Here is a 13,087-nt window from a genome sequence, read left to right on the forward strand (position 1 = left end):
CCCGGCCACCACTGAGTGTCCAGAAAAAATTTCAGCCCAATCAGTCCAGCCGTTTAGCCGGCTATAATCAACATATATATTAAATATATACGAATGTCTTGTTTTATTATATAGATATAACGAATGAATAGATGGTTGATTGATAAATGAAACATAATAGATAGATGAAGATTCTGAATGTTGATTGATTGATTGATTTGAGTGGTTGAATAATTGAATAAGAGTGGAATGTCAGATTAAGAACGGTACCCTCAAATGTTTAACAATAATTTTAATTCATTTTCCTTGACAGTAATTTTTAAGACCATAGGAAAACCACAGCCTCACAGGGTGATCCAAAAAATTAGAATATTTTTATGAAGCTTTAACACTAAAATGCAAACAAAATACTAAACTGGAAGAAAGGGAGGGGATTTTAAAGTTTAGGGGGGGGGGGCACATTTTAAATATGTAAATATCGGGTGGAGAGAGGAAGTGATATGGGGAAAAAAACCATCCCCCCTGGAAATTTGTACAGGGAATTTGGTCCTTTTTGTGTCAGAACCATGACCAGCTGGGGGCGGACGGGGGGAATATGTGATACCAAGATTTAAATTTTTATAAAAATATTCATTTTGAGTAATACAGTGGGGCCACAGGCAAGCAAAATTTTTATTCTATTTTTAAAATCTAAATTCAATTGCAATAAGATTTCCATGGAATGTTAATTTTCTAGGGGGTGGGCGTCCACCCCCCCCCCCCTACCTTAAGCCGACTCTGGCAATACTTCATTGTTCATTGTTCTTAGAAAACTATGTAAAATTTAAGATACAAAACCTCTCGATACACTTGTATTACGAAAGCTTACTGCATATTTGATGTTGTACTGTATGTATAAAATCTTAATATCCTATATCAGTAAGCTGTCTTAATCGTACACTCAGGCTAATACACACAGCCAGGTAGCTAAGTTCCAGCCACCCTGGTCATAAATCGAAAGATAGATATTCCTGGTATTGATTGATCGTTTGAGGTCTAGTCTTTGTCACATCTGGAGGTTCAAACATTGTTCTAAATTAATGAAAAATCAACTAAATTTATTATTAATTAATTTTTAGTTATTTAAAAGTGCTTCGACCATTATCTATTTTACTTTGTTCATATTGTTAAAAATGAAAATATGAAAAATAAACGTTTAAAAAAATAAAATTGTTTTATTAACTTGCTTTAACTTCCTACCTGGGGACGGAGCTAGAGAAAGTTTTCCCGCCGAAAACTGAACCAGAACTTCCTGAATCTTGAGAACCAAAGGTCTCGAAAAAATTACTCGCCGGGACTTTTGAAAAGAGGTTTTCTGAACTAATGGGTTTTGAAAACAGTTTCTCAGAGCTTACAGGTTTTGAAAATAGGGTTTCGGAGTCCTTAGGTTTTGAGAAGAGGTTCAGGGACTCCTTGGGTTGGGAGAAGAGGTTCTCAGAGTTCTTGGGTTTTAAGAAGAGGTCTAGGGAGTCACTAGGTTTCGAGAAGAGGTTTTCAGAGTCCTTGGTATTCGAAAACAGGTTTTTCGAATCCTTGGTTTTCGAAAATAAGTTTTCCGAATCCTTGGGTTTGGAAAAGAGATTTTCCGAATCCTTGGGTTTGGAAAAGAGATTTTCAGATCTGCTAAGTTTCGCTCCGAACACATTAACTGACTCCTGAGCCACAGCACTAAATGAACTGGGCTTGAATTCATTTGAAACTCCAGCAGTTAATGGTTTGGCGAACAATGCACTGGGTTGGGTTTGGAAACTGGATCCAGATCCACCTGCTTCAGTCCCGAACCCGGATACTGCTGGTGTGTTGGTATCAGAACCAAAACTCGGTTTTGCACTGAACAGGGAAGACCCACCAGGGTTCCCTTGACTTGATCCAGGGTTCCCTTCAACCCCAAATAGGCTAATCTTAGACTAAAACCAAAAATAAAGCTAAAAATTGATTTTTAAAAAAAAAATGAGATTAATGTATATGATTTTACTGTGATCATCCCCTCAATATTAAAATTTCCCAAAAAATCTAATACAATTACAAATTATTATACAAGATTAGAAAAGGTCTTCAGAGTAGAAAATCTTACAACAATTAAATTCCCTTTTAAGTATTCAAATATTCACCTGGAATGGACTAGTTCCACTGCTCTGACCGAATACATGTGTAGATTTCTCAGCACTAAAATATTACAGTAAGTTATTAATTTCATAACAAAACAACTGAATAATAAGAAACACCCACACTCGCCCTATAACTTACCCAGTGCCGGTTGATTTGGATTCAGCTGAAAAGAATCCGGATCCAGGAGCCGGCATCCCGAACAGTCCACTTGATCCGGATCCCGCAGGCGGCATCCCGAACAACCCTGCAGATCCGGATCCTGGAGCAGGCATCCCGAAGAGTGAGACGGATCCCGATCCAGGCGTTGGCATCCCGAAGAGTCCACTGCCCCCACCCCCCTTCCACTTTGAGCCCCTGCCTCCTCCTTCACTCATATTTAGTTCTGGAAATTATAGAAAAAATGAAACGGTCAAATGCTGGTTTTATTTTCTGTAATGTGAGCTCGAAGTAAGGTAGTGTGGTGTGTACAGAACACTTTTATTTAAATTCACAAGTATATATATCAGATTTATTTACATCAGAGAGAGAGAGTGTATCTATCTATCTATCTATCTGCTAGATGAGACACATAATTTATTTATTTGCCATGTAATTATCCATCTCCTGATCCAGGAGTCCCCGTGTTCCCGCCATATAACTATCTAACTCCTTGTCCAGCTCCTCACGGCTTGGTTGAGGCTGCTTCCGCCCCTGGCCACGACCTCTTCCGCCACCACCACCACGCCTGCCTCTACCTCTGCCCCGACCCCAGTTCCCACCTCCTCCGCCAAAGCGTCCCCGTCCAAATCTCCTTCTTCCGTCCCGGCCAAAGTTGTTGAAAGGTCTTCTTCCCCCTCTAAATCTACCATATGCGCCGCCACCATATCCGCCGTATCGTCTGAATAAAAAAATATTTTTACAAACTACCGCAGAAAGTGAAGAAGACGCCAAGTGGGAAATGGAATAACAAAAACAAGTGAAAAAAATGGGAAAGCAAAAGACAAAATAAAAGAAAAAGGAACGGAACTAAATAGACGGAAGTATTGAAAATTTATTTTTGAAAATACTATTTACTTTAATTTAAATTCTCACACAAGCTAGGACACACATTTTTATGTCTGATATGGTTGCTTTGAATCTAGAAGTACCTTGTACCTTGGTATCTAGGAGTACCTTGGTATCTAGGAGTACCTTGGTATCTAGGAGTACCTTGGTATCTAGGAGTACCTTGGTATCTAGGAGTACCTTGGTATCAAGGAGTACCTTGGTATCTAGGAGTACCTTGGTATCTAGGAGTACCTTGGTATCTATGACTAACTGGGTGGAGTACCTTCGTATATATCTGAGTACCTGAGTATCTAGGAGTACCTGGGTATCTGGTATCTAGGAGTACCTGGGTGTCTGGTATCTAGGAGTACCTGGGTGTCTAGTATCTAGGAGTAACTTAGTGTCTAGTATCTAGGAGTACCTTGGTGTCTGGTATCTAGGAGTACCTTGGTGTCTGGTATCTAGGAGTACCTGGGTGTCTAGTATCTAGGAGTAACTTACTGTCTGGTATCTAGGAGTACCTGGGTGTCTGGTATCTTGGAGTATCAAATGAATGAAGTGAAGTTTGACTGTTCCACCGTGAGAGGGAGTTCATGCTTGTACTTCGAGATAAACCGCTCTGAGCAGATCTCATTCCTCCCATATTCTGCTGAACAACAAACATTATTAGAATAAAAATAGACAAGAGTCCACTTTGTAAGTTTTCTGTTTTAATCGAGATTTAATTTTCATCAATCAATCAACCAGACTTGTAGAGACTTCCCATATTTCAAACTCAAAGTGAACTTTCTTCACTTGTGGTAGATAATTATTTATTTAATTGATTTAGTTTTTATTTCAAAGACGATTTTTAAAATTTCTTTTAAATGGAATAAATAACGTAGTTGATGTTCTTAATTAAAAGACTAAAGAAAGAGGATTCTGATTTCACTGTTCTTCTGCAGGTTGAGGACTGAATTTATTAAATTTGAGCTCTGTCGCTGAACTACATATTACAGATCCGACTACGTATCTGTAATGCTGACGTGAAGTTTACTAACGTAGGACATAAATAAATCATGAATACCAGATTCAAGAAACGTGGTTGAACCGTCTCAAATTCATTAAATCCTGTTGCGGGATTCCTAGTGTCTCTTCCCGTGACCTAAAACTTGTTAGGTTCCCTTACTTCACCTGTCTAGGAGTGTAAGGTTCTGCCCAGACTGGTATCCCAGAAGACATGGTGGGACGAACTCCTAATCTCAGATAAACAGATTTCTTCTTAATCCTGTTGGCAGCTAATACAGTCGAGGAGGGCCGCACACTTACACCTGTGAGAAAATAAATTTATGGTTTACAAAAAAAAACAATTTATATTTACATAAATATAAAAACGAGGGAAAACATGCGGATCTTAGAACATTTTCGGCCTCTACTCTTCACCCCTCAGGGGACGGTGTTAATTCTGGAATATAAATACCCCTAAAACATGTGAACTGCCGAATTTAATTAATGCATAGCATTAAGTAGTTGAACTACGTCGACTAGGTTAAACCATCTCTACTTAAATCGGTGCGGTGCATAAGTGGCTCAACTTTGCTTACGTAGTTTAACTACTGAACACTTATCTTTAATTTTGGTCTTATGATCCGACTAACCGTATGGAGATCTGAGGGGTTGGTTCCTAGGTCTACTCATCCGTCCTACAGGACTTTCACTTCGCCTAATACAAATATTAGACTGTCACCATCAATAAAGATATAAGAGTCTGAATTTATGAATCTATCAATCTATCAATCAATCAATTTATCAATAAAGATATAAACAAGACTAAATCTATGAATTTCTTAATCAAAACTTAATCATTTAATCAAAACTCAAATAAAATCAAAACTTAATCAATTAATCAAAGCTAAATGAATTTATCAGAATTCAATCAATTGATCAATTAATTAAAAACTCGATCTATTAACTTCACTCAATAAAATAATCAAAACTCAATCAACCAACAAATCAATAAGTCAACCATAATGTACATTTTCAAGAACTCCCCCCCCCCCTCCCCCGAGGGGTTATGATTTTTGCAGATATGGGGGGGGAGGTAATCAAATTGGACATAACAGGCAAGTTTATTCATCCTTTTTTATTCTTTTTTCCCAAGAATTTGTTTATTAGTATCCCCTAAAATCATTTATTTTTCCTATTTAAGCAAACAAAATTCTAAAAAAAAAATGGTTTTTTTGAGAAAATTTACAACCCTGATCAACCAACAAACTACTCAAAAAGTCATCACTGATTCAATTAGTCAACTCAGCTTTTTAATCATATAATTCTGACCTCCTTGGAGCGTATCTAGGTTGGTCTGGTGTCCTTGACCTTGGAGTAGAAGGAGAATACTCGTAGCTTCTCATCGTACTAAATATTAATTAATTAGTCAACTTATCAACAAATAAATTAATCAATTAATTTACTTTTTCATTAAATCAACTTATCATTTAATCGATCATTCAATTAGTGTACGTAAACAATAAACTAATTAATTGAAACATCAGCAAGTTAATCAATAATCAACTAATTAACAAACGACCCAACAATAAGCTATTCAAGTAGTAAATCAGCTAATCAAATAAAAAAAGAAATCTGTTCAAAGTGTGGACGGAAAAATAAAAAAATAACTTTTTCTAAGGACGAAAATTAATATCATAAAAAGATGAACTTTTGCTTAATTTTAATCTTTTTCATATAGCAGAAGATAAAAATTGCTCTACTAGAATAATTTAATATTTTTAAAGAGCGCAATAATTTCCTGCCGAAATATTGTAAACTTTTACATTGAATACAGAGATAAACCTTCAACAAATAGACGGACTTAAAAACCCATAAAACAGCGCTTTCATATTGAAAAATGTTTCGACTTGTTGCTTTAAATGATTTGTAAATGAACCTGTGTGAAGTCTGTCTGGATATCTGGCTCTGTCTGGTAAACTGAGGCTGAGGTTTAATCTCCTGTTTAACTATCTGGGAACTCAGCTGGGTAAACCTCTCGTGAAGGGACATCTTTCCCGTTCCCTTCAACACCAGCTTGTTCACCGACATTTTCAGTCTGGAAATGGGAATTCATTTTCAAAATAAACTTGTTAAAAAAATACAATTAATAATTCTTAAATCATCAGCCATTTACAGATATTTTTTTGGATTTCATTTGTTGAGAAAGTTTCAAAGGATTGGTTTTAATGAAAGCGTAACGTGTAATTTTCAGTATACAACATATCATGTGAAACCATTTGGAATTTAATTGGATAAGAATTAACTTATAATTTGATTCATTTTAACAAATAAATATTTCATGATTCGTCTGAAGTATATTCATCAGAATCACTGGTTGCATCCTCAATCATGTGCCCCCTGCAGATCCAGTAGAACGCCTCTTTGTTAAACGCCTTCTTCTTCTTCATGAAGTCCAGGTTGAAAGGATCAAAGATCTTTGCTCCGACAATCTTGGATGTATCGACTTGGAACACTCTCCTGCATCCCTCAAGCTCACAGTTACCAGGCAACTTACTCCGCTTCTATTCATCAAAAACATCTTTGTTTAAAAAATAAATACCAGCGACTGCTGTTTGATGACTAGTGAGAGGTAGTTGAACCATGCAACGCCAGTTCAACCAGTTCTCTTAAACGCCAGTTAAACCTTAAATAGAAGTGGTTAAACCACGTCACGCGTGGTTCAACCATGTCTTGCTAATTACTGATTCTGAGGTCAAATTTAAATAATTTAGACCGCGTCGCTGAACCGCCTAAAACCAGTTTTAATTGAGCGCCAGATCAAATCTCGAAACACTGAATACATTTTCAAGTGGAACCAACCATGTTTGAGCCGCGTCTCAAATTTGTAAAACAAAGAAGGTTATATAGCAAACTCCCCAGTTCGATTTCCAGAACAGGAGATACAAGAGGTCAGGTTTAGATGCAAGCCTGAGCACTCTATAAAGGAGGATCCTCTTCGATCTGGATAAGAAGAAAACCCCTTCCGGACGGACCACTGATGAAGACTTATATCCGCACCTGAAGAAGTTTTAAATACGTGAACCTATTCATAATCTATACTGTGATATTTATAAATAAATTTATTGTATTTTTTTTCTCCCCTAAATTATGACCACTGACCAGTTACATAAGTTATTCTTATAATAGTATATAACCATAACACTATGTAATGTATATTTAAGGTACCCGCCTAGTGGTACATTATCAATCAAAAACAATGTATGGCAAGGATGTTTTCCTTTGAGTGTGGGTAGATTTGTACTCGTTGTCCATATAAAGACACCTCCTAGAAATACACAGATTTTAAAGTCAAAGTTTCTGAAAATTAAATATTCAAGAAACGAATAAACGGCTAAACCTATCGGACCCAATTTTTTTAAATAAACACATTGTCCTAAAAAAAAATGTCGATTTTCATTATTTTTTGAACTGCACCAGTTTAAACAGAAAAAATTTAAAAACGATTAAAACTGGCGACTTTCAGAGCAACATTTAACTTAAAAGCTAAAATTGTTAAAAGGAAAGGAATGCGAAACGGCCTAAACGTCTAATTCTGCTATAATTCACTTTGTCAATAGAATGTCTAAAGTTCTAAACAATAAAAAGTGTGGATTCCTGAGTATTATGGAATTCATCATCTTTTATATCCAGGTTCCTCATATCCTTCAAACCACGGTCAAACCTCGCAACCTTCATGTTCCTGAAAATTACAACTTGGTCAAAGATCAAACTAAGTCCCAAGAGTCCCAAGAGTCCAAAGAGTCCCAAGAGTCCCAAGAGTCCAGAGAGTCCAAAGAGTCAAAGCGTAATAAAGGTCAAAGAGTCGTAAGAGTCGTAAAAGTATAAAAGAGTCAAGGGTAAAAAGACGCCGAAGAATCTAAGAAACAAAAAGTCAAAGCCACAATGATGCAGATGCAGGCTTGGCATAAAAAAACTAGCCAAAAAAACACTCTATAAAACCCACTTTAAAACAACATCTGTAAGTGGGCTTTTTTGGAGTTTATTGGGTTTTTTAAGAATTCTTCTGATTATTACCTTTTCTTCGCTCTTATAATAATAAAGTTTTCTAGAAATAAGGTCACTATCAAAGGACCTCACTAGTCTCCTGGAGTTTGTAATAACTCTTGTAATAATAGAGATAAATGGTGCTAACTTTGCACCTATATTCTTTTAATCCATAAGGGGCATAAAAAAAATTCAATTTTTTTTTCTTGATCAGGGGCGTAGAAAGGGGGGTATTTGGCCCAAAACAGGTATTTATATATATAAATATTTTTTTGCCGATGTATCATTATTGTTTTCAAGATTTTAGGTCTGACAGAATATTAGACCATGACAAAATAGCCTAACAAGGACAGATTCAGCTTGCAGGAGGAGCCCTGTATCGTTCAGGGGCTAAAAAGCCAACAGTCAGGGGGNAAAAAAAAATTTGAAATTTTTTTATGCCCCTTATGGATTAAAAGAATATAAGTGCAAAGTTAGCACCATTTATCTCTATTATTACAAGAGTTATTACAAACTCCAGGAGACTAGTGAGGTCCTTTATTGATTTTTTAGGAGTTGAAAACACTAAAACTGACAAATTTATTTATTTCCTAAGACTTAAACCAAAGATCTTAAAAAATGAATATTGTTCGAATATCGAGTTATTTAAAAAATATTGATTGAATCAAAGTAGTCAACCTTGTCAACCTGGACTTCAAGACGGTTTCTGGTTTTAGGCGAGACAAATCCAATTGTAGAAAACTTTTGAATCAATCGATCATCTGCATCTGAAGTGCTTGTTTTTTTATATGAAGCTTCTAATATAATGAAAAACTAAAGAAGATACACAGAACTACATCAGAGCTGAAGTTTTTCGGTATTTTACCAGTGGTCTTCCTTCTTGAGCATATAAATATCTACCGATTTATCTGAGTAGGGCACCCCCATTCATAAATAAGTATCCAAGTGAGAAAATAGAATTAGTCTGAAATTTATAGAACTATAATATCAAAAAATTGCAGTATTCCCCCTATTAATAAGGTAGGTGATATTGTTGTATTTGAAAAGTATTTACATATAATTGATTATAGCATATTTTCGCGACATTATTATTTTGCTTGCTAGTTCACCTTTTGTTTAAAGTCTTATTATTATGAATTCGTATGAATTTTCGTAGGTTTTTATTTTCAAATTGAAAACCCAAAAAAACCTAAAAACAATAAAACCCAATAGGCTGATTTTTTTTAACCCGGGGTTTTTCCAACCCTGCGGATGTCTAGACAAAGTGATAATCAACTACCTTTTATATCTAAGCTTTTCATCCATCTGTGCAGCTTTATTTCTAGTTGACTGGACTGCAAGCTGATACTTGCCTATCTCCTTCTTATACCTCTTCTAAAATGTTAATAAATTATTTCCTAACCATTCTGAACAATAGATTTTTTCCGAATAAGATTTTCTAAACTATCAAAAATGTCAGGAAATCTTAAAAGGTTGGGTTTAGTAATTGTTTAGAACCAAATTCCAAAATCATAGTCATGAGTTTAAGAATGACAAAATTCAGGGTTGAAAAAAAATTGGTAAAGATCAGAAGATACAAGCTGTCAAGCATGTTAATTGTCAAAAGATATTAATACATTTCTAGTTATAAGTAGAAAGATCCGCATTGTTTTCAACATGGAATAAAAACTAAGAGACCTACCGTGTTCTGTTTATCTATTGCTGTATTCTTGGAGAGCATCTTTATACTATTGGAGAATACTTGCATTAGGTCCTCATCCTTCTCCCTCACATCATAGTAGGGGTTGATAAACTCCTCACCATCCTCCTCATCCTCGCTTACATCAGTCTCACCCTCTTCCTCTTCATCCTCTTTATAATTGCAGGAATTTATTACAAGTTTGGCTTTTATTATCTAGATTTTTCAGTTAAGTTTCCAAATAAATGACCAATTTTTTTCGTACAAAAATGAACTTTTAAAATTGGTTTAACATTTTAGAAGTTCAAGTGATAAGTTTTATGCTAGTAATTTAACAGTCAACTTAATTTGTGTCAGTATATATTCATATATTCATATTGAAAACTTTTAGAGGAATAAAATGTTCTAAAACATGAAAAGGAGAGTAAAATAAAAGAACAAAACTAATGATAAACTACCTTCATCTGAACATTCTTCTTCTTCTTCCTCCTCTTCTCCGAGATCACTTTCTTCCTCTTCTTCAACCTCTTCTGTGTTTCTTAATTTATCACGTTCATCTGAAAAAACGGTTTACAAATTTATCAGCAACAGAACTTAACTCCCACGCCAATCGCCATCCGTCTACCCAGAAATTTCAAATATCTTAAACCCACTATCAATCAACTATTTTTAAGCATAAAGTGATAAATGTTGAATATTCGACCTTCAGAGTCGGGTGGATCTTCTTCATGTTCAAACATGGGCAGATCATCCTAAATAACAAAACTAGATTAAGAAATTAAGAGGAGGACTATGATGAATATATGAACAATGAAAAATAATGTTCTGGAGTAAATATTTTAAATTAAAAAAAAAAATTCAGGGTTTACTGTCTATTTAGAAAATTTAAATACGACTTCAAATTGTTAGTTTTTCTACTTCTTTAACAATAAATCAATTTATTTACCCAACCAAATAATCTATTTTCTCCAATTTAGCGAAAAAGGCATTTCTCGCAGTTGGGAGGGGGGGGGGGGGAGTGTTTAAAAACACTATAAACCTCGTCAATTTCGTCCGACGATCCTTCGTCCCCAGCCTCGTCGTCCAAGAAGCAGAGGCTTCGACCTCTCTTCTAAACACAACAAAATATATTCACATGAAAAACATTTCACAAGATTTTTGATGATAAAATTTTACAATTATAACAAGGACATATTAGTGATTAATCTTGGCAAATGAAATTCAATTTTCAAATCGTTATACAAATTTTTACAGTCTCACGTGACAAAACATTGACTATTAACTGTAAATTATGTATTCGCTGAAAAATCTCTATTTCTTACAAACCGTCCTATTTAGCCTACCTCTCTCACTTTGGAAGCCATCATCTTCAACTTTTTTAACCTAGATAAAAAACCTTTAACCATTTAACCCAAAATTTATAGAAAAAAAATAAATTGAATTATAGTAAAAAATTGGACACATGTAACTTTGACTCTAACAATAAAACAATTTTTTAATACTCAAATTATCTTGTCAATTTTCTATTACTAAGTGGATCAGAATATAATTAAATTTTTTAACTAAACCTTTCTAATTTAGGAGTGCAGTCCTCATCAGAAGAATCCAGGCAACGTTTAAACCGACGGGGAGTTGATACTTTCACCTGATTAACAAAATTATATAATACATAAAGGATTAAATAATATTTAATAATTAATAAAAATGGTAAAAGTCTCTTGTTTCAATATAACTAATTCTCAGTAGAATTATCTTAAAAACAATAATCTTTTTAACATCTTTATATCAAAATATTCTAATCCACATTATTCTGGATTCTAATGTAATGTTACTTATAAGAAGTTCAAAAAATAACTGAGTAGCTTGCAGAAACATTTCATTCAATAAAATTTTAACCTTTTCTTCCTTTATCTCAGGTTTCTCGACATTTTCCTCTATTTCACTCTCATCACTGGAATCCAGTATTTTCTGGCATCTCGATTTACAAACAGTTATTTCGTCTCCGGAACTCTCACCTGATAAAACTTCGGGATCTATTTTAACAGTAGAATTGATTTTATCACTTTTCTTAGATTTCCTTTCTGGTTGATCATCTACAATTTCTTGAACGGAATTTTTGTTTCTTTTAGTTTTTTTCAAGCTGGAGCTATTTATTAGGAGGGGAGATGTCTCTTCCGATTTCTTCCGTCGTCCAGCCCTTTCCTTTATGGAAGTGATGGATTCTTCTGCAATATCTTCACTTTTATTTTCTTCTTTACTTATTTGATCTTCTTTGAGTTTTTTCTGACGCTTTGATCTTTTAACCAGGTTTAAGTCAACGAGTTCGTCAATTTCAACCGATTCTTCCTCATTTGGAACATCTTCACTAAAATTTTCCGGCCGCTTCGACTTTTTAACCTTTTTAGGAATTTGACTATCAACCACCACTATCTCGTTTTCAACATTTGCCTCTTTAAGCTTTTTCTTACGCTTTGATTGTTTACCAAGCTTTTGGCTAGAACTATCTACATTTATTTCCTCAATTATTTCAATTGTATCCAATTGGTTCTCTGAGTCCTGTGATAATTTATTTTTGTCTTTTTTCTTCTTTTTCCTTTTCTTGGTAGGCTCGTCTATGACTTCAACACTGATATCAACAGCGTCATCAATATGATCCTCTGTTTCTTCCATAATTTTCTTAGATTTTTTACTCTTTACTTTCACCGGTTCTATCTCAATTTGTTCCGAGGCTGAATTTTCTTTAGTTGGTTTTTTCTTTTTAGATTTTCCAAGAGAAGTGTCCAATGACACAAGATTTGGGAGTACATCATTTAATCTAGTGCTGCTTCTTTGTTTAGAAGTAGATTTAGGTTCTGCTGTATTTTCATTTTTAATCTCGTTTAACACTTCCTCTGGTTCGATATTCTTTTTCTTTTTCCGTTTTTTGCTCTCTGTCGCCAAAGTTATTGCTTCTTGAACCATTTCCTTGGCTTTCATTTTCCGACTGTTTGGAACATTCGTGTTTGCGATGTTTGCATCGTTTTCATTAGACGGAGCAATTTCCAACAACACGTGGGCATTTTTAATTTTCTTTTTAGACTTCATCTGAAAAATTTAAACATCAGTTTACAAGGTGAAAATAAGAAAAAGATTGGAAATGTGTTATACATGACCATTCATGATATAAATCAAATTATAGGTTGTAGTTTGGTTTGATTTCAATTTCCCAATCATTTCTGGCAGTAA

At 34.7% G+C, this 13,087-nt stretch overlaps 2 protein-coding genes across 3 annotated transcripts; both read right to left on the minus strand.

Annotated features, from left to right (window-relative positions):
• Positions 1-2,507: 2,507 nt before the first annotated feature.
• LOC111712717 (chromatin target of PRMT1 protein) lies at positions 2,508-6,256 on the minus strand. 2 transcript variants are annotated; one of them, XM_023487418.1, is made up of 6 exons: positions 6,077-6,256; positions 5,470-5,547; positions 4,791-4,855; positions 4,327-4,463; positions 3,675-3,799; positions 2,508-3,004 (listed from the first exon to the last, which is right to left on the minus strand). In XM_023487418.1, the coding sequence occupies exons 1-6, from the start codon at positions 6,226-6,228 to the stop codon at positions 2,701-2,703; spliced, it is 861 nt and encodes a 286-aa protein (XP_023343186.1). In that variant the 5' UTR covers positions 6,229-6,256; the 3' UTR covers positions 2,508-2,700. The 2 variants fall into 2 exon arrangements, with proteins under 2 accessions (XP_023343186.1, XP_023343185.1); XM_023487417.1 differs by having other exon boundaries at positions 3,675-3,802.
• A 62-nt stretch (positions 6,257-6,318) lies between these two features.
• On the minus strand, positions 6,319-12,974 carry LOC111712716 (glutamic acid-rich protein). Its single transcript, XM_023487416.1, has 11 exons — positions 11,759-12,974; positions 11,431-11,507; positions 11,206-11,245; positions 10,902-10,973; positions 10,566-10,614; positions 10,321-10,419; positions 9,866-10,035; positions 9,464-9,558; positions 7,795-7,879; positions 7,418-7,465; positions 6,319-6,701 (listed from the first exon to the last, which is right to left on the minus strand). Exons 1-11 carry the CDS (start codon positions 12,944-12,946, stop codon positions 6,477-6,479), a joined length of 2,148 nt encoding a protein of 715 aa, XP_023343184.1. The 5' UTR covers positions 12,947-12,974; the 3' UTR covers positions 6,319-6,476.
• Between the last annotated feature and the right edge of the window lie 113 nt (positions 12,975-13,087).

This window comes from Eurytemora carolleeae, unplaced genomic scaffold (genome assembly GCF_000591075.1).
Source record: "Eurytemora carolleeae unplaced genomic scaffold, Eaff_2.0 scaffold1102, whole genome shotgun sequence".
In the NCBI taxonomy this organism is placed as follows: domain Eukaryota; kingdom Metazoa; phylum Arthropoda; class Copepoda; order Calanoida; family Temoridae; genus Eurytemora; species Eurytemora carolleeae.

What these genes read in the sequence shown, in the direction of transcription:
- LOC111712717 (XM_023487417.1), bottom strand. Translation starts at nt 6,228, where the DNA reads ATGTCGGTGAACAAGCTGGTGTTGAAGGGAACGGGAAAGATGTCCCTT. An exon ending in TCCAGACAGACTTCACACAG is followed by an intron (nt 5,548 to 6,076) that starts GTTCATTTACAA and finishes ATTAATATTTAG; the next exon opens with TACGATGAGAAGCTACGAGT. An exon ending in AACCTTACACTCCTAGACAG is followed by an intron (nt 3,803 to 4,326) that starts GTGAAGTAAGGG and finishes TTTGTTGTTCAG; the next exon opens with CAGAATATGGGAGGAATGAG.
- LOC111712716 (XM_023487416.1), bottom strand. Translation starts at nt 12,946, where the DNA reads ATGAAGTCTAAAAAGAAAATTAAAAATGCCCACGTGTTGTTGGAAATT. An exon ending in TGCACTCCTAAATTAGAAAG is followed by an intron (nt 11,246 to 11,430) that starts GTTTAGTTAAAA and finishes TTTTTTATCTAG; the next exon opens with GTTAAAAAAGTTGAAGATGA. An exon ending in CGTCGGACGAAATTGACGAG is followed by an intron (nt 10,615 to 10,901) that starts GTTTATAGTGTT and finishes TTTGTTATTTAG; the next exon opens with GATGATCTGCCCATGTTTGA.